Source organism: Onychostoma macrolepis, chromosome 02 (genome assembly GCF_012432095.1).
Source record: "Onychostoma macrolepis isolate SWU-2019 chromosome 02, ASM1243209v1, whole genome shotgun sequence".
NCBI classification, from domain to species: domain Eukaryota; kingdom Metazoa; phylum Chordata; class Actinopteri; order Cypriniformes; family Cyprinidae; genus Onychostoma; species Onychostoma macrolepis.
The window spans coordinates 10,416,070-10,438,247 of NC_081156.1; the positions used below are offsets into that span (position 1 = coordinate 10,416,070).

Genomic DNA, 22,178 nt, shown 5'->3' on the forward strand with positions numbered 1-22,178 from the left:
AGAGATTGCTTGGAGAAGGTGTGAGGGGACTATATAATGTAATGATAATGACTTTATTCAACAATTTGTTTTCTTATGCATCAGTCTCCACTGCGTGTTCATGAGCAGGCACGCCATTGACACAGGGAACGGGGGGTCATGACCCCCGCAGTTTTGAAAAGATAGCAATCGACCCCTGCACTTTTGACAAGGGGAAATAGTCTGCGCTATTCGCTAACTAAAACTTATAACAACAAACATCATATTCATTGTAATTCAAGCTATAAGCACCAATGTTAATTTTTAAAATGTTTATTTCAGACATCTTTAAGTGACATGGACAGACATGGACATGGACATGGATATGGCCCTATACACTCGCTACGCAAGTTGCGTACGGCCCCCGTAAATTACGCAAGGCCCCTCTTCCCCCTCATGTCAAAGCAGTGCAGCACTTTCAATCTGCTGCAGAGACGAGGAAAATTAGGAAAGAAAGTGCACAAGATAAGGGTAAGTGATGGATTTTATAAAGCTGATGTTGAAGTTCAACTATAAATTAAATATACATATAAATTAATGTTAAAACAATACATTTTAATTTAATCTTTATTTGAGTAAAGTTTTATATACTGTATATATAATATAATGTGTTCCTCGTTCCTCCCCGCTGTGTGCACCGTGACAGAAGACCAGACCTACAAAGTAAGCGGCGTCCCCTTTTCACCGTTTTGTTTTTCGTTTTTTTAAAGTCTTTTTGTTTTGTTCCTGTTTGTGTTTCCCCGCGGCATGGAAGTCACCGCTCGTCATCCCGCTCTAGCCCGCAGATGATGCGTAGGATTTCGGCAGTATCACCGCAAGTGCTGCTAGTCTGCCGGCCACTCATCAATCAAGTCTGCCGGCCGTTCATCTGTCAAGTTCGCCGGCCGTTCATCAGTCAAGTTCACCGGCCACTACAAAGTTACGCCCGCGGCTGACTCAAGCCTGCCAGTTGATCATCAGTTAAGTCTGTCGGCCGATCATCTGTCCAGCCCGCTGGCTGCGGCTAACCGAAGCCCGCCGGCCACTCGTCAGTCAAGTTAGTCGGCCTCTCATCAGTCAAGTTCGCTGACTGCCGCTCGCTCACATCTGCCGGCTGTGGCTCCCCCAAGCCCGCCGGCCGTTCCGTAGTCACGGCCAGGAGTGCCGTTCCCAGTGTTCTGACCAGAATTCAGTGCAGGCTCCAGCCCCTGACCAGAGTCCAGTGCAGGCTCCAGCCCCTGACCAGAGTCATTTTAAAGTCTTGTTGTGTCCACAGGAGCAGTTTTAATCCAGTCTTGTCGGTCATATCCATGGATACTCATCGGGGGCTCCTTTCGCGGAAGTGGAAGCGGTTCCTGAGGCAACCCTGTGAGGGCCCCTGACTCCACGTCATGCCCAGAATGGACCTCAACTTCCGAGCCTAGCCCACGGAGGGCTTCCTGTTCCTGTGTATTGTCCTGTTCCTGTTTGCTTAGCCCCGGAGGGCTCCTGATACCCTGTAGCTGCCCCATGGATTTTTTTCGGGGGGGTAGAAGGGTTCCGGCTGTAGGGGCCGGGCCGAGGGGACCGAGGCCATGGTCCCGAAGACGACCCGCCATGGCCTCCTGAGCTCCCTGCACCACCATGGCCTCCTGAGATCCCTGATCCGTCATGGTGCCCAGGTACTGTCTGTTCTGCCCTGGAGGCCCCCGTCCTGTCATCCTGTCCGTGTCCGTAAAGCCTGCCGACCACTCGTCAGTCAAGTTAGTCGGCTTCTCATCAGTCAAGTTCGCGGACTGCCGCTCACTCACATCTGCCGGCTGTGGCTCCCCCAAGCCCGCCGGCCGTTCCGTAGTCACGGCCAGGAGTGCCGTTCCCAGTGTCCTGACCAGAGTCCAGTGCAGGCTCCAGCCCCTGACCAGAGTCATTTTAAAGTCTTGTTGTGTCCACAGGAGCAATTTTAATCCAGTCTTGTCGGTCATATCCATGGATACTGCAGGCATTTTGCTCATCCCTAAATTTTGATTATTCATATGTACTTCTTATTTCATTTACTTTGTATTGTAATAATAATCAATATTTTTCCATTAATGATCAGGCAAGTTTAATATATAATGGTGGTCCGATACCTGGAAATCTGATCTTACTATCTGGGCTTTTACTTACAGTTTGGTTCCCCCCACTTTAAAAATGTCTCCTGTGCTTCTGTTCACGAGAATACCACGACGCATGCGCTTTGTTTACAAGCAGAAGACAACACATGCTGTACAACAGTCTTCATAAACATATCTGAAGATTTTGACAGCGAGGATGACTTGCAATTGTTTTTGCCCAGCCTTATCTATCTGAACCAGAATACAGATGATGAACTATGAGTGAGGGATGTTCTACATCAGAATGTCGGCTCCTGCGTCAGCAGCATCACACGCATGCATCGTGATACTCCCATGAACGTGCGGCGGAGAATGACACGAAAGAAGAAATTGTTGAATAAACAATTTTGTTACTTTTGTTTTCTTTAAGCACAAAAAGTATTTGCATAGCTTCATAAAATTACAGTTGAACCACTGATGTCACAACCTATTTATCACTTGTTGACTAGTTTATCAATGTCCTTACTACATTTCTGGGCCTTCAGTGTGTCAGTTGCATTGCAGGGTTTTTTACATTAAAAAGTACATGAGTTACTAATTTCTATCAACACAAACAGAGTTTGAGAAAAGCACAAACGCATTGTCACTCAGCAGGACACATACACACACACACACACACACTGATCCTACGGTCTATATGAGGATTTATTACACACATTTATTTGGATTCATGTTATTTCACTGACAGAAGTTCAGCTGCAGTATTAATGTCATGAAGAGAAAAGAATATACTCTATAACATCTCACTGTTACTGATTTATCATGTAGCTTAAAGCATTATGGGTAGAATCTCTCGTCAGTCTATTCTGATTCATCAACACAGTTTCACTGATGATCCAGACCAAAAAAAAAACGATCCACTATTAAACCCAAACCCAGGATAGAGCGGCTGAGTGAATGTGGTCTGGACTGTGTGGATGAGGCTCATTGTGTCAGAGACGCTGTAGAAGGACAGAGTTCCTGCTCTGTGATCCACATACACTCCTATTCTACTGAAGATGGGCTTAACAAAGAGATTAGTCCGTATGTTATTGTGTCTGAATGAGTATCTGGAGGGAGAGCAGATCAAACTCCAAGACTGATCATTAGATCCAAACACACACTCTTTAGCCAGTCCCTTCTTGCTGATGCTCTTATATGACACTGATATATACACACCATTTCCATTCCACTGCAGCTCCCAGTAACAGCGTCCACACACACTCTCTCTACACAACACCTGACGCACATCAAATCTGTCTGGATGATCAGGATACAACTGATCTGTGCCAGCAACAGTAACCACTCTGTTTCTCTCAGACAGAAGGAGGCGTTTATTCACTGTGTTCAGATCCAGAGTGAACTGATGGGAATCTGATGGAGATAAAACACATCAGAATCAGGAATTATGAATCTGTTTGATCTTTTCATGTAGCTGAACTCTTCATGTTCAGTGTACCATCAGTGTCCCAGTACAGATGACCGGATATCTGTGCAAATCATCATTTACATCATCAATTATAAAACTCTTCTTTCACCTTCTATAGGAAGAACATGAACACACTCAGTGAGTTTTTCTGCTTGTTTTCTTACTGACTTACATTGTAGGAAGTCGTTCCTGGTCCTGGGAACAATGTTGGTGAATGCGACTGTGGAAATCAACAGACATAAACAGTGTGATTCTCATGATCCTGCATCCATTCCTAACACATTTCTAATATGATGTTCTCCATGATATGAGATGATGATGGACTGGTTTCTGAGAGCAGATGAATCTCCAGGACTTTACCTTTGCCGGGGATCTTCTTGAGCTCCTCTTTGCAGAAATCCTCCAGTTTGTCTCTCAGCTGATGAACAGATTCTCTCAGAGCATCAAAAGAGACGAGAGAACTGAAGAGATCATCATTTACGTCTGTAGATTCAGGAGGAGCTGAGAGAGACTGGAAACTCTACAGACAACACAAATCACAACTCATCAGCTCCACACTTCACCCAAAAACCTGCTCCAACATCAGATTTGACTTGATTTATATTTAGTAACTCAATCCAGCACTTTCACAGCATCTATATCACATTACAGCTACAGATTCTAGTATTTGCCACTTACACTATGTGAACTTTCTAGGAAATAGTTTGGATGATAAAACATCTGCTAAGGTAGGGGTGGGCGCTATACCGGTATTAACGTGACTACCGGTATGTTGTGCCATGATATGGATTTTGCTATACCGTGGGTACCGTTACACATTCATGGATTTCATTGGATGGACAGACAAAGATTTTCTTTCCCCCGCGGTCATTACTGCGTCATCAGAGAGAGAGAGAGAGATGCCACGCTCAATCGGACATAGATCAGAACCGGATAGTTTTTGCTCCAAACATACGATCGGCTTTTCGGAACTGCACACAAACTGGATTATAATAATTTCCCAAAATGTAATTTGTGTTGTAATATTACTAAGTCTGTAAACAGCTGTTAATACAGGACAGAGATGTAGAACACGGACACAAAGAGAGAAAATACTGTAGCAGGCAGCGCAAGATCACTGTTCACAATACTCAAAATATAGGAAGAATTAAAGCTGCAAGCAGCGATAAACGGGCCCTCGCACCCGGGCTCACCGCCAACGGTGGCTTCAGAAAGACAGAGAACGGTGAGCAATATGCATTTAAAAAGCCAAATATAGAGGAAAATGTTAAAGTCATTTATATGTGCCAAACCTGCTGGTGGCGCTATGTCTATAACTTAACATTGGCCTGTAGATGTCTTCAGACCAGTACTTTTATCAAATATATGAAGTTTGGTGCAGATTGAACATGGTATGTTTGAGTTAGTGCAAAGCATGACGTATCCTGTTGCCAACAGGTGGCACTATAATTATAACTGAATATTGGCCTTTTGATGCTTCAGACCAGGGCTCTTACCAAACATATGAAGTTTGGGGCAGACCGGACAATGCATGTTTAAGATAGTGTAAAACAAGTCATTTCCTATTGCCAGCAGGTGGCGGTATGTTTATAACTGAATATTGGCCTTAAGATGTATTAAGACCAGGAATCTTATAAAACGTGTGAAGTTTGGGACAGATCGGACATTACATGTTTAAGTTAGTGTGAAACAAGTAATTTCATGCTGCCAGCTGGTGGCGCTATGTCTATAACTGGAAATTGGCATGTAGATATCTTCAGGCCAGCACATTTATCAAACATATGAAGTTTGGGGCAGACCGGACATTGCATGTTTAAGTTAGTGTGAAACAAATCATTTCCTGTCACCAGCAGGTGGCGTTATAATTTTAACTAAATATTGGCCTTTAGATGTGTTTAGGCCAGGACTATTATAAAAGGTGTGAAGTTTAGGGCAGATAAGACATTGTATGCATGAGTTACAACAACTTCCTGTGTCATGGTATTAATAACATGCTTTAGTACTTAGTTAGCGTTGCTATCATGTTTGACCATTATTCTAGCATGTTTAGCACACAATGGCATAATTTACAGTGTTTCTAAAAGTGCATCACTGTGTAAAACATGTCACTTCCTGTTGTCAGTAGGTGGCGCTATCACTATAACCGAATGTGAGCATGTAGATGTCTTCAGGCCAGGACTGTAATCAAACATGTGAAGTTGAAGGCAGATTGGACATTGTATGCCTGAGTTACAACAACTTCCTGTTTGATGGAGTCAGTAGCATACTTTAGCACTTAGCTAAGTGTTGCTAACATGTTTGAGCATGTTGATAACATGTTTAGCACACAATGGCATATTTTACTGTGTTGCTAATAGTGCATCACAGTCTAAAACATGTCACTTCCTGTTGTCAGTAGGTGGCGCTATCACTATAACCAAATGTGAGCATGTAGATGTTTTCAGGCCAGGACTGTAATCAAACATGTGAAATTTGAGGCAGATTGGACATTGTATGCCTGAGTTACAACAACTTCCTGTTTGATGGAGTTAGTAGCATGCTTTAACACTTAGCTAAGTGTTGCTAACATGTTTGAGCATGTTTAGCACACAATAGCATGTTTTACTGTGTTGCTAATAGTGCATCACAGTGTTTAACATGTATCTTCCTGTTGCCAGCAGGTGGCGCTATGACTATACCCGAATAGGGGAATGTAGATGTCTTCAGGACAGGCCTCTTAACAAACTTGTTAAATTTGAGGCAGATAGGAATCTGCATGCCTGAGTTACAGCAACTTCCCGTTTCACTGCATTACTAGCATGCTTTAGCACTTAGCTAAGTGTTGCTAGCATGTTTTAGTATGCTTGTAGCATGATGCCAACCTATTTATCACTTGTTGACAATTTTTAATATGCACCTAGGAGTCCATTACAGTGTTAAACATGTCTCTTCTTGTTGCCAGCAGGTGGCGCTATGACTATATCCGAATAGGGGAATGTAGATGTGTTCAGGACAGGCCTCTTATCAAACTTCTTAAATTTGGGGCAGATTGGACACTGCATGCCTCAGTTACAGCAACTTCCTGTTTCACTGCATTAATAGCATGCTTTAGCACTTAGCTAAATGTTGCTAGCATGTTTTAGTATGCTTGTAGCATGCTTCCAGCCTATTTATCACTTGTTGACACTTTTTAATATGCACCTAGGAGTCCATTACAGTGTTAAACATGTCTCTTCCTGTTGGCAGCAGGTGGCGCTATGACTATACCCAAATACGGGAATGTAGATGTGTTCAGGACAGGCCTCTTATCAAACTTGTTCAATTTGGGGCAGATTGGACACTGCATGCCTGAGTTACAGCAACTTCCTGTTTCACTGTTTTAATAGCATGCTTTAACACTTAGCTAAGTGTTGCTAGCATGTTTTAGTATGCTTGTAGCATACTGTCAGCCTATTTATCACTTGTTGACACTTTTTAATATGCACCTAGGAGTCCATAACAGTGTTAAACATGCCACTTTCTGTTGCCAGCTGGTGGCGCTATGACTATATCTGAATATGAGCATGCAGATGTGTTCAGGACTGAACTCCTATGAAACGTGTGAAGTTTGGGGCAGATCGGACATTGCTTGCCTGAGTTACAGCAACTTCCTGTTTCATGGCGAAACATCAAATTTTGTCAGGCCCCAAGGGACACGCCCCTTGACGAAAACTTTAGATCTTCGCAATTTAACATCGCAAAGGCCTTATGATGACACTCAGCAAATTTGAAGACGATCCGATTAAAACTGTAGGAGGAATTCGTCAAAGTACGAAGCCTGGAAATTGCAAAAACTGCGCAAAAATCGAACAGGAAATTCAAAATAACGTACTTCCTGTTGGGTTTTGGATTTTGTACCAAGAGGCTTTTTTGTAGGTAATGGTGTGTTACATGTGTGTACTGATTTTCGTGCATGTACATAAAACGGAGCTCGAGGCGCACTCTTTTGAAATTTTATAGGTGGCGCTATCGAGCCATTTTGCCACATCCACTTCTGAAACCCTGTTGCCAACAGGTGGCACTATCGCTATAAATGAATATTGGCCTTAAGATGTGTTCAGGCCAGGACTCTTACCAAACATGTGAAGTTTGGGGCAGACCGGACATTGCATGTTTAAGTTAGTGTAAAACAAGTAATTTACTGTTGCCAGAAGGTGGCAGTATGATTATAACTGAATATTGGCCTTCAGATGTGTTAAGGCCAGGACTCTTATCAAATATGTCAAGTTTGGGGCAGATCAGACATTGTGTGTTTAAGTTAGTGTGAATCAAGTCATTTCCTGTCACCAGCAGGTGGCGCTATAATTTTAACCAAATATTGGCCTTTTGATGTGTTTAGGCCAGGACTATTATGAAAGGTGTGAAGTTTGGGGCAGATAAGACATTGTATGCATGAGTTACAACAACTTCCTGTGTCATGGTATTAATAACATACTTTAGCACTTAGCTAAGTTTTGCTAACATGTTTGAGCATGTTGCTAACATGTTTAGCACACAATGGCATATTTTACTGTGTTGATATTGCATCAAAGTCTAAAATATGTCACTTCCTGTTGCCAGGAGGTGGCGCTATGACTATAACCAAATACGGGAATGTATATGTGTTCAGGACAGGCCTCTTATCATACTTGTAAAATTTGGGGCAGATTGGACACTGCATGCCTGAGTTACAACAACTTCCTGTTTCACTGCATTACTAGCATGCTTTAGCACTTAGCTAAGTGTTGCTAGCATGTTTGACCATTATTCTAGCATGTTTAGCACACAATGGCATAATTTACAGTGTTGCTAAAAGTGCATCACTGTGTAAAACATGTCACTTCCTTTTGTCAGTAGGTGGCGCTATCACTATAACCGAATGTGAGCATGTAGATGTCTTCAGGCCAGGACTGTAATCAAACATGTGAAATTTGGGGCAGATTGAACACTGCATGCCTGAGTTACAGCAACTTCCCGTTTCAGTGCATTACTAGCATGCTTTAGCACTTAGCTAAGTGTTGCTAGCATGTTTTAGTATGCTTGTAGCATGATGCCAACCTATTTATCACTTGTTGACAATTTTTAATATGCATCTAGGAGTCCATTACAGTGTTTAACATGTATCTTCTTGTTGCCAGCAGGTGGCGCTATGACTATACCCAAATAGGGGAATGTAGATGTGTTCAGGACAGGCCTCTTATCAAACTTGTTAAATTTGGGGCAGATTGGAATCTGCATGCCTGAGTTACAGCAACTTCCCGTTTCACTGCATTACTAGCATGCTTTAGCACTTAGCTAAGTGTTGCTAGCATGTTTTAGTATGCTTGTAGCATGCTGCCAGCATATTTATCACTTGCTGACACTTTTTAATATGCACCTAGGAGTCCATTACAGTGTTAAACATGTCACTTCCTGTTGCCAGCAGGTGGCGCTATGACTATATCTGAATATGAGCATGCAGATGTGTTCAGGACTGAACTCCTATGAAACGTGTGAAGTTTGGGGCAGATCGGACATTGCTTGTCTGAGTTACAGCAACTTCCTGTTTCATGGCGAAACATCAAACTTTGTCAGGCCCCCAGGGACACGCCCCATGACGAAAACTCTAGATCTTCGCAATTTAACATCGCAAAGGCCTTATGATGACACTCAGCAAATTTGAAGACGAACCGATTAAAACTGTAGGAGGAGTTCGTCAAAGTACGAAGCCTGGAAATTGCAAAAACTGCACAAAAATCGAACAGAAAATTCAAAATAACGTACTTCCTGTTGGGTTTTGGATTTTGTACCAAGAGGCTTTTTTGTAGGTAATGGTGTGTTACACGTGTGTACCGATTTTCGTGCATGTACATAAAACATAGCTCGAGGCGCACTCTTTTGAAATATTATAGGTGGCGCTATCGAGCCATTTTGCCACACCCACTTCTGAAACCCATATCAGATGTAAATTTTCGCCAGTTCTGACCCGTGTGCAAAGTTTCATGAGTTTTGGAGCATGTTTAGGCCCTCAAAAATGCGATTCACTTTGGAGAAGAAGAAGAAGAAGAAGAAGAAGAAGAAGAAGAAGAAGAAGAAGAAGAAGAAGAAACGGAGCAATTCCAAGAGGGTCCTCGCACCTCGGTGCTCTGGCCCTAATTAAAGCTGCAAGCAGCGATGAATGGGCCCTCGCACCCGGGCTCACCGCCGACCGGTTGCTTCAGGGAGAGAGGGAACGGTGAGCAATATGCATTTAAAAAGGCAAACATAGAGGAATATGTCAAAGTTATTTATATGTGCCAAACCTGCTGCCAGCTGGTGGCGCTATGTCTATAACTGAATATTGGCATGTAGATGTCTTCAGGGCAGCACTTTTATCAAACATATGAAGTTTGATGCAGATTGAAAGTAGTATGTTTGAGTTACTATAAAGCATGACATTTCCTATTGCCAAAAGGTGGCACTATGATTATAACTGAATATTGGCCTTTAGGTGTTTTCAGGCCATGACTCTTACCAAACATGTAAAGTTTGGTGCAGATTGGACATTGCATGTTTAAGTTAGTGTAAAACAAGCCATTTCCTGTTGCCAGCAGGTGGCGCTATGATTATAATGGGATTTTGGCCTTTAGATGTGTTCAGGCCCGGACTCTTATCGAACTTGCGAAGTTTTGTGCAAATTGGACATTGCATGTTTAAGTTAGTGTAAAACAAGTCATTTCCTATTGCCAACAGGTGGCGGTATGTATATAACTGGAAATTGGCATGTAGATGTCTTCAGGCCAGCACATTTATCAAACATATGAAGTTTGGTGCAGATTGAACATTGCATGTTTAACCCTTTAGGCGCCAGGGTTTTTTTGGAAAAATGCTGGATTTTGACATCAACATTTCAAAAGCTTGTGGCTTGAAAGGGCTTAAAGATAGAGATCAACTGTAAATTAGAAAAATGTTGGGCATGGCCTAAAGTTTATGTGGGGTGTAAATATGCTCATCTAATTTGCATATTATGATGTCATCAGGGGGCGGCCCTCTTGAATTTCATAATATTCAGGAAATAGTAGATATTGAATTGATATTTGAACTTATTTGCATGTTTTTTTTGTTTGTTTTGTGATCAGAAAAGAGGAAACCAACAATAAAACAGGAGAAAGTACTAAATTATTACTATATTACTATACTATATAGTAGTAAAACGCATGTGAACAGTAGCCTACTTTTTGATCAGTTCATCAGTAATATTCAGGAAATAATAGATATTGAATGGATGTTTGAACTTATTTGCATGTTTTTTTTTTTTGTTTGTTTGTTTCTTTTGTCTTTTTATCCTCATTCCAAATGATCAGGAAAAGAGAAAATCAACAGTAAAACAGGAGAAAGTAGTCAATTATTACTATATTACTGTGCCATAGTAAAATACATGTGCCTATTTTTTGATCAGTTGACCAGCTATCTGCCCAATCAGGTATCTAGGTGACAGTTTATAGTTCTTGAGAGTATGGTACCTCTCATTGCATGGCACAGCGCACAGACCTACCCCACACTGACTGCACCTGTACTGTCTGCCGGCGGCCCTTTGAGCGCACGCGATCAGAAAAAAAGACGCAATCTGGCCGACCATCAGCAACGCGATGCCTCTCCTATGGACACTAAGACCACGTCCACCCCAGCCACCCCCATCCCCGTTGGGCAAAGGCTCGAAATGATCACTTGATGGTGCTTCGTGAACACTCTCGCCTTTTACGGCGGCGCCATTGCGCTGCAAAGATGTACCGGGAGATGCGCGATCATTAGACGGCCGATCGTCATTTCCAAAAGGAAAATATTCCCCTACAGAGTCAGAATAGGCGAATAACATTTGCAACACATCCTCACTGTACAACTTTTTATTAGCCATTTGGCGATTTTCTCTCACAAATCTCACAATTTACTCAGACGCTATGAACAGAACTGCTTCCGCATCAATGACACGATAGCTCACTTGCTCTGCTATTTCCTCGAACAATTTTGGTCTAGAATCGAAGGACTACATGTCTGCCATCTAGTGGTAGGGAATACAAATGAGATATTGCACTATATTAGGAACTACAGTCTATTTAATGAAGTATGACGTCTTGTCGCAATTTTGCAACTTTGGCGCTTAGAGGGTTAAGTTAGTTTAAAACAAGTCATTTCCTTTTGCCAACAGGTGGCACTATCACTATAAATGAATATTGGCCTTAAGATGTGTTCAGGCCAGGACTCTTACCAAACATGTGAAGTTTGGGGCAGACCGGACATTGCATGTTTAAGTTAGTGTAAAACAAGTAATTTACTGTTGCCAGAAGGTGGCAGTATGATTACAACTGAATATTTGCCTTCAGATGTGTTAAGGCCAGGACATTTATCAAACATATGAAGTTTGGTGCAGATTGAACACAGCATGCCTGAGTTACAGCAACTTCCTGTTTCATGGCGAAACATCAAACTTTGTCAGGCCCCAGGGACACGCCCCTTGACGAAAACTCTAGATCTTCGCAATTTAACATCGCAAAGGCCTTATGATTACACTCAGCAAATTTGAAGGCGATCCGATTAAAACTGTAGAGGCAATTTTTGAGACCGCGCAGACGGTCCGTGTACATCAGCGCATGCGCGAGGTGAATGTTGAGACAAGTCAAGTTGGTGGTACTGCGCATATGTCGAGCTTGTCCGTCCGCACTCATCCACAGTTGAGTATACTTTGAAAGCTGTGCGGACATGGCTGTGCACAAGACGGAACGGAACGCGGAATGTGAAGTATACAGGCATACATATTATGCCTTTATGTAGCATAATTTCACACATCTAAAGTCAGACCATTCTATTTTTGCCTTAGATCTTGAAATCATGTTTTTTTCCCCTAGTTATATAAGGTTAAAATACATATGTTGCATCTAATTTAACTAAGGTCTACTAAAATGTGATTCCAGTTATTTTTTTACTCATATCGCAATATAATATCGATATCATCTGAACAGTGGAAAATACCGTGATATGAATTTTAGCTTATATCGCCCACCCCTATGCAAAGAACATAAATGTCCATCTAACAGCTCAAGCACATCAGTGGAGTATCATTGTAGGGTTGAAATGTTTCTCCGTGAGTCTTGTCACAGCAGGATCTGCTCAAGTCCACTATGACCCTGTTCTTCTAGATGTGTGTTACCTGCAGGAACTGGATGTGATCCTGTGTGTGTGAAAGCTGCTCCAGCTCAGCGTCTCTCCTCCTCAGATCATTGATCTCCTGCTCCAGTCGCTCCAGTCGTCCTTCAGCTCGACTCACTGCTTGCTTTTCCTGATCTCTGATCAGCCGTATCAGCTCAGAGCGGCTTCTCTCAATGGAGCGGATGAGCTCAGTAAAGATCCTCTCACTGTCCTCCACTGCTGTCTGTGCAGAGCGCTGTTAGGACACACAGTGATTCAGGCTTCAGTGAGTCTGAACTGAGACTGAGACAAACTTCTCTTCTTCTCCAGACTCACCTTCTGAGACTCCACAGCCTCTCTCAGCTGCTGGAGATCTTTCTCTCTCTGCTGGATTCTCTGCTGGAGCGTCTTCTGCGTCTCCTTCAAGTCTCTCTGTTGAGGGAAAAATGCTTAAAATGTTACATTACATACAACATACCACAAAATCATTTTATAAAGGTTCTGTGTAGGGTTGTTCCGATTCCGATACTAGTATCGGAAATTCCACCGATACCACAAAAAATTCTGGCATCGGTATCGGCGAGTACTTGAACCCATGTACCGATCCGATACCATTTTCTTAAACAAGACCTATAGTTGTGCATGCTTTGCTTGAATTCTTCAGCTTAACTGGTTCTCCATGTAGGCGGAGCTAATGTGCAAACAACAATCTCATTGGCTGGCGCTCACCTATTAGCGTCTCTGTTTTGATTTCAGCAAATCAGTTCGAGCCAATGTAGACAAGGTGATTAATATTCATGAATCCAGCAGCTCGTTAATCCTCAGTGCGTTTTATATTGTTCTTAGTAGAATTCCTAGTATGTTTTAGTATGCTTGTAGCATGCTGCTAGACTATTTATCACTTGTTGACACTTTTAATATGCACCTAGGAGTCCATTACAGTGTTAAACATGTCACTTCCTGTTGCCAGCAGGTGGCGCTATGACTATATCTGAATATGAGCATGCAGATGTGTTCAGGACTGAACTCCTATGAAACGTGTGAAGTTTGGGGTAGATCGGACATTGCTTGCCTGAGTTACAGCAACTTCCTGTTTCATGGCGAAACATCAAACTTTGTCAGGCCCCCAGGGACACGCCCCTTGACGAAAACTCTAGATCTTCGCAATTTAACATCGCAAAGGCCTTATGATTACACTCAGCAAATTTGAAGACGATCCGATTAAAACTGTAGGAGGCAATTTTTTGAGACCGCGCGGACGGTCCGTGTACATCAGCGCATGCGCGAGGTGAATGTTGAGACAAGTCAAGTTGGTGGTACTGCGCATATGTCGAGCTTGTCCGTCCGCACTCATCCACAGTTGAGTATACTTTGAAAGCTGTGCGGACATGGCTGTGCACAAGACGGAACGGAACGCGGAATGTGAAGTATACAGGCATACATATTATGCCTTTATGTAGCATAATTTCACACATCTAAAGTCAGACCATTCTATTTTTGCCTTAGATCTTGAAATCATGTTTTTTCCCCCTAGTTATATAAGGTTAAAATACATATGTTGCATCTAATTTAACTAAGGTCTACTAAAATGTGATTCCAGTTATTTTTACTCATATCGCAATATAATATCGATATCATCTGAACAGTGGAAAATACCGTGATATGAATTTTAGCTTATATCGCCCACCCCTATGCAAAGAACATAAATGTCCATCTAACAGCTCAAGCACATCAGTGGAGTATCATTGTAGGGTTGAAATGTTTCTCCGTGAGTCTTGTCACAGCAGGATCTGCTCAAGTCCACTATGACCCTGTTCTTCTAGATGTGTGTTACCTGCAGGAACTGGATGTGATCCTGTGTGTGTGAAAGCTGCTCCAGCTCAGCGTCTCTCCTCCTCAGATCATTGATCTCCTGCTCCAGTCGCTCCAGTCGTCCTTCAGCTCGACTCACTGCTTGCTTTTCCTGATCTCTGATCAGCCGTATCAACTCAGGCGGCTTCTCTCAATGGAGCGGATGAGCTCAGTAAAGATCCTCTCACTGTCCTCCACTGCTGTCTGTGCAGAGCGCTGTTAGGACACACAGTGATTCAGGCTTCAGTGAGTCTGAACTGAGACTGAGACAAACTTCTCTTCTTCTCCAGACTCACCTTCTGAGACTCCACAGCCTCTCTCAGCTGCTGGAGATCTTTCTCTCTCTGCTGGATTCTCTGCTGGAGCGTCTTCTGCGTCTCCTTCAAGTCTCTCTGTTGAGGGAAAAATGCTTAAAATGTTACATTACATACAACATACCACAAAATCATTTTATAAAGGTTCTGTGTAGGGTTGTTCCGATTCCGATACTAGTATCGGAAATTCCACCGATACCACAAAAAATTCTGGCATCGGTATCGGCGAGTACTTGAACCCATGTACCGATCCGATACCATTTTCTTAAACAAGACCTATAGTTGTGCACTCTAGCTTTTGCTTTGCTTGAATTCTTCAGCTTAACTGGTTCTCCGGTAGTAGGCGGAGCTAATGTGCAAACAACAATCTCATTGGCTGGCGCTCACCTATTAGCGTCTCTGTTTTGATTTCAGCAAATCAGTTCGAGCCAATGTAGACAAGGTGATTAATATTCATGAATCCAGCAGCTCGTTAATCCTCAGTGCGTTTTATATTGTTCTTAGTAGAATTCCTAGTATGATTATTATCAGTATTATTGATAGTTTTCCCCCATTTTTACAGAAACACTGAATGACCAAAAAAGCACCACCACCAGTCCTAAATTCAGTTAAAATGACTAATATGCATTCGTACATGGTTACCAAGTTTTAATTCTAATTGCTAAAGTTATATGATTAAATAATACTTGATTTTGATAATATATTTATAATGCTTGACTGACTGATGTTAAAAGGGAACTTTTTTCCAAACATATATAATATTTTTTGTTTACTCGCCAGACTATCTATCTATCTATCTATCTATCTATCTATGGTGAAGCACACTATAAAATAATTGTATCAATTCATACAGGTCTAGTAGTACATACAGCTGTATAACCCACACCCAGGTATCGGATCAGTACTCGGTATCGGCTGATACCCTGAGCCTAGGTATCGGAATCGGTATCGGGAAGGGAAAAAGGGTATCGGAACATCTCTAGTTCTGTGAATCCAAAATTGGTGGAGTGGATCGGTGCCTAAAGATCTTTTTCTGGAATGTTAGCTTAAAAGTGGAAATGCAAACTCAAAATGTCCTTGATATTTATTCTTATAAGAGGTTACTCCACAATAACATACTGCACATTTCATATCTCAAATCTAACTCCCCAGTTTAAAATATGAGTGTTTGTTCGACTACGCCAAGATTTAAAATAGCCTTGTTCATGACGTCACCATTTCTCTCTACACGCCTCTGAACATGTAAAGCTAGGAATGTGCTCAACAACTCAGGTCTGTCACGAGTTTATGTTTTGCAGTTCATTGTGAAACACAAACTCAAAATTGCAAATTAAAAAAGCCAGAGCTGTGAAATAAAAGGTTGCAATTACTTTCTCTTTCTTTCTTTCTTTATTTCTTTCTTTCTTTATCCACCTTCCAATCCATACATTTGTGACAGGCTATCTATTCACATCAGCAAGTGAATAAATATTCCCTGGAGTAATATTAGCCTGCTAATACTAATATGTGACCCTGGACCACAAAACCAGTCTTAAGTCGCTGGGGTATATTTGTAGCAATAGCCAAAAATACATTGTATGGGTCAAAATTATCCATTTTTCTTTTATGCCAAAAATCATTAGGATATTAAGTAAAGATCATGTTCCATGAATATATTTTGTAAATGTCCTACTGTAAATATATCAAAACTTAATTTTTGATATGCATTGCTAAGAACTTCATTTGGACAACTTTAAAGGCTTTAACTTTATATAACTTTAACTTTATATTTTCTCAATATTTAGATTTTTTTGCACCCTCAGATTCCAGATTTTCAAATAGTTGTATCCTAACAAACCATACATCAATGGAAAGCTTATTTATTCAGCTTTTGGATGATGTATAAATCTCAATTTCGAAAAATGTACCCGTATACTAGTACTAATACTGGGATAATAGATAGTAGTTGATTATTATTACAAAACACCTTTTCAGTGATACAAGCATTGGTCACTCGGTTAAGGTTTATTATTAACTATGACAATTTATTGTTGCATTTCTACCTCTTTATTATTCCCTCATATAGAATACAAGTATAAATTAAATTAAGCATAAGTTTCATTTCTCATCAGTCCTCACCTCATTCTCTGTCCTCTGTGCTGCAGCTGATACAGTGTCGTGGTTTTTATGTTCATCCACCAAACACAGCAAGCAAATACATTTCTGATCAGTGCGACAGAAAACCTCGAGGAGCTTCTCATGTTTCTGGCAGATCATCTCCTGCAGTCGTCCAGTGGCTTCAGTCAGATTGTGTCTCTTTCCTTTAAACAAACTCTCATGTTGTTCGAGGTGATTCTGACAGTAAGAGTTCAGACACACCAGACAGGACTTGACAGCTTTGTATTTTCTTCCAGTACAGACGTCACACTGAACATCTCCAGCTCCAGCAGGAACCACACTTTGAAGTTTAGTCTTCTTCAGTTTCTCCACCATTTCAGCAAACACCACGTTCTTAAATAAAGCAGGTCTTGGACTGAAGGTCTGTCTGCACTGAGGGCAGCTGTAGACTCTCTTCTCATCCTCCTGATCCCAGCAGTCTGTAATACAGCTCTTACAGTAACTGTGTCCACACTGGATGGTCACTGGATCCTTCAGGAGATCCAGACACACCGGACACAAGAACTCATCCTGAGAAAATCTGGCTTCTGCCATTTTCCTGCACTAATACAGAGACACAAACACACAACAGCTCAGCTACACTTCAGTCTATCTTTCCCCGAACAGTTCCTGTTTCCTGATGAAATGGGGTTGGGATGAAAGAATGGACAAAACCAGGGCCGTAACCACCATAGACATTGATTAAGAAATAATTCGAAATTGCCCCCAATATTTGAAATTCTTGCACTGATCTGCTGTCCTCCATTACGCAGTGCTCTTGTTAAGATGACAAAAAAAGCTTTAAAAGTCAAATTTACAATCTGCTCTGCTTCAGCAGGCTAACAGCGCTCGTCAATGTCAAAATAATTGAACTGGCCAATCAAATCAAAGTAGGCGGGGTTTAGTGTTCACAGTCGTCAGATGCAGTCAAGTACTCCAGAGTGCAATCTGGACGATGGGGCGGGGTGACACATTGGGGCGGGGCGACACGTGTCGCTCTGCCCACCCCCAATTCCATTGGTTTATAACATGGCAAATCTTATTGGTGTAGACCCGAGCATGCGCATTCCTTTGTGTAAGATTTTGTAATTGATTTGGTCATATTACAGAAATAGTATGTGCTAACTCTAGAATCATAGGCCTATCTTAATTATTATCTGTTTAGTAACCATGGTAATTTTAGTCAGATGAAGTCATTGTTTACAAATAAACTCTTGATGACAGCACCTCCAGGTTCTTCATTCATATTTCCTTAAGGATCGGCAGGCCGCAGATCAGCACTAAGTTGGGATTTTATACACAAATTTACTGTATTTTAGAGATGGACAAACACGAACCTAAGCGGCTGATTTTACGTTTTAAAGCACAACTGTTTTTTGTTGTTTAAAGAGATGAGATATAGCCTACGTTGCTCAATGCGTCACAAACTTGTAGGTTAAAAGTGCTAATAAAATGTTTTCATGGCAAGTTCAATGTTTCCTTGTTTATATCTTAATAAAATATTTGAGCCTATATTGATTCTCTTACAGTTGTTAAAGGTTCCCATCTTATAGTAAATATGTGTCCGTGACATCAGATATTAAAAATCCAATTATTTATGTATCCACACCCTCATTGTGTGTGCGTGTTCTAATCTGTGTACTGGATGAATTTAGATTCAGTTATTAACACTCGATCATTGTACCCATATAGATCTGCATAACTATTGAATATTAAATCACTCAGAGCTGTAAATCTGTGCAATAGATACGTGAGCACTTTTAATGAGTAAAAGAGACCTTCTCTGTGATTATATATATATATATTTTTTTTATTAAAGACTATAATAACTATCTAAAATCAGTATGCCTAATGTAGTACAGTGATTCCTGGTTCTTTTTAAAGGATTGAGCAACAAAACCAGTAATTTAATTTGTGCATATAGCCTATATAAAAGTATAAATAAAAATGTTGCAGAGAAAATTAACATTTATTGCTTAAATACGCACTAAAGCACATTAATAATAATATTTGCTGTAGGTCAGATTTAATAACAGCTGTTTTAGTAAACAAAAACATTTAAAATAGGCCTATATGTTAAAAAAAAATAAAAATAAAAATGGGGGTTTCTTTCAGCAAGGTTTTTATTCCCATTATCCACACATAAAGCCCCAGTTCACGCTGATGGACTATTTGGTATAATTGTCTTATTTGTCACCGCAGTTGTTCTTTAAAATAAAACCATTTGCGGGTTTGTCCTATGTGTTACTGAACTATAGTGAATTATCATCATATCCTAAGTTATTGCTTATCCACCGATCCTAAAATAAAGAATATAGGCTACATATAAATATACATTATACAAACCAGCTAAATCTCAAACAGTGGATCATTTTTATCAACATCGCCCAGCTAAAACTGCTCAATGTTTAAGTATGTCTGCTTCGTGTACAGTGAAAAGTGCAATAATATCTGACTTCATTTAACGTGTAACCCACCTGTTGAGATTGAGGACCACTATTTACGTTCATCACACAGAATAATTAATATTTCTCATAGGTGAGGCTATTTATAGCATAGGTAGGACTATATAATGGCCACGAATTAAGAATTTGTTCCCCAGACTTAATTCGTGAGCCGCTCATATTACACAGCTCTGTTCTGCCCGAAGTACTCGGAGATGCCACCACCAAGCGTTTGATAGGAACTTAATCTAATTCGTCATAAAAAACAAAACAAAAAAAAAAACAAAAAAAACACACATTTGCTAATTGATTCCAACTAAAATAGCTGTTAGCACTTAATATTTCTGTAGTACAGCCAAACAGCTTAGCTCGTTCATAAAAACATATATAAAAGAATGCTCATGCACAAATGTCTACACCAATAAGATCTGCTGTATTATAAACCAATGAAATTGAAGGTGGGCAGAGCGACACGTGTCGCCCCGCCCCATCGTCCAGGTGCACTCTGGAGCTACTCGATGCAGTGGCGCAGATGGTAAAGCGTGTGTCAAACTCCTTTTGACACGATCGACAGGGGTTCGAATCTGCCTTTTGGCGAACTTTTTTCTCCATTTTCAAATTTCAAATCACCTCAGAAAAGCATTTATTTCTTTAATAAAAATGAAGGAAATAATCAAAAAGTTGTAAATAAAGTATCTGGTAGGGTTAGGGTAGGTGTAGGGAGGGCTTTTGTCCCAATCCATTTAATAATTTGAAATAAAATTTAAAAATTACACTCAATAATACTGTTTTATAATGTATTACAATGCTGAGGTGCAGATAATTGCCACTATTTGAAATAAGTAATTAGCAGAATATCTAATAGTGATATGCTATTTACACAGTGCAAAATAGCTTTAGATTCTATTCCCCCCAATGTTCAAGACATGGTTACGGCTTTGGACGAAACGCATCCGTGTTTCACTCCCGTCTCGAATCACGCTCACGGAAAGCGCTCGAGAAACAGTATCTCTTGCGCGGCTTGGTACGCTTTCAACTCTTTTGTTTTTAGTCTCGAGCAAGAGACTGTACGACAATCACGTTACATGACTTGACTGATTTTTAGAGAGCGTGACAGCGCACCGCATTAAAAGAAATGATCATTCATGTTTTCATAACCGCTGGCCAAATTCAAAAACGAAACTAAAATTAAAACATCTTTGAGAGCAAGAGGGCCCCCTGGTGTTTCGGGGGCCCTACACGGCTTGCGTATTCTGCGTATAGGGAGGATCGGCTCTGCGTGTAGCATATGAAAACTGCATGTCAAATTGCCAACAAAAAAATACAGCACCGAGGTTCATTACACAGTACTTCTAAAGCATGCATTAGCATTAGTAATTTGTTATGTTAATGTTCATTTCAAAATGTACTAATAGGACATTATTAAAATGACAAGTTATATCTGTTAACATTTGCCTGAGCTGGTTAACAAAGATGAATAAACACGGTAACAAATGTATTGCTAATGTTAGTTAATGCATTAACTAACGTTAATTAAAAGCATTACCTCAGTGTGAAACAATGGGGCTTCGCTGATGATTTAATAATCAAGCGTCTCTGTCAGTTCACGCGCATCGAGGACCGCAGAAATGTGCGCAGCTGCAAATAGGTTGTAAATAAGTCTTTGCTGTGGCCGTGGCGCGAAATGCAGCTGGAGAGCAGGAAGTTATTTCTTCCATAGGAATCAGTAGCAGTGTTGCCAATTTGGGGATTTTGTCGCCAAATTTAGCTACTTTCTCATTGTTGCTGCGACTTGTATTGATTTTTTTGCGACAAGGAGCTATTTTAGCTATATTTAAATAAAAAATAGCGATTTTTTGGAGATTTTTTTCCCTCTCACCTCTCACGTTTGCTCTCAATCATGCCAATAGACGCGTTCGTCTTTAAGCGGCGCTGCGCAGAATGGTCAGTGTATGACATCAAAGTACAGCGAGAGCCATTCGAAAGCACAGGATCTGTCTGCTCTCTTATCGCTCTCGCGGTACTTTGATGTCATACACTGACCATTCTGCGCAGCGCCGCTTAAAGACGAACGCGCCTAATGAGTCTGCGCAGTGAACACACATCAGTACATCTGCCATTCAGACATGATGACACACACCACCATTTCATTATAAACATCAAGATGGTGGAGAAAAAATACCAACTACTCACTGCATGAACATCTTGTTTTTCACAGACACAAAAGTTATACCACAATTCATGCACAGTCATGCCAACCAGATACTGAGAGACACAGTGCATCATGGTGTCATGTGTGCTGGGATGCAGTATTTTGCACTTACTTTGCAGTAATAGAGTGTGTTGGCTGAAATGAGTTTGTATGAATAAAGGTTTTGTTTTGGGAGAATCATATTTCTTATCTGTTGTATTTGAGCAGGACCGGGATGCGCTTTGGTGACACATGAAACAAATGCCCAACATTATGTGTCTTTACATCATTTCCATCATGTCTGATGTGCTTGCAGATCACAGGAAGAATTTACTGATTCAAATGTGTCCTGTAGAGCTACAAGTAGGCCTAAGCATTTCCTAATTTCACTTCAGATTTTTTTGTTATAGGCCTACTTCATCTTTTGTTATATTTTTTTTTATACTGTCATCATTTGTAAAGTATATACATTTACTTTCCTTTACCTTTACCAAATCTACCTGTATTTACTTTCTTTTCATATTTGGCGACTTTTTTTTAAAAATGGAGACTTTTGAGGGTGGTTCT

General features: G+C 40.9%; 1 protein-coding gene across 1 annotated transcript; it reads right to left on the bottom strand.

The window, feature by feature from the left end:
• Positions 1 to 1,236: 1,236 nt before the first annotated feature.
• On the bottom strand, positions 1,237 to 21,293 carry LOC131521812 (tripartite motif-containing protein 16-like). Its single transcript, XM_058746897.1, has 7 exons — positions 20,967 to 21,293; positions 16,959 to 17,540; positions 14,823 to 14,918; positions 12,698 to 12,931; positions 3,898 to 4,057; positions 3,710 to 3,757; positions 1,237 to 3,482 (listed from the first exon to the last, which is right to left on the bottom strand). Exons 2-7 carry the CDS (start codon positions 17,529 to 17,531, stop codon positions 2,944 to 2,946), a joined length of 1,650 nt encoding a protein of 549 aa, XP_058602880.1. The 5' UTR covers positions 17,532 to 17,540; positions 20,967 to 21,293; the 3' UTR covers positions 1,237 to 2,943.
• Positions 21,294 to 22,178: the final 885 nt, after the last annotated feature.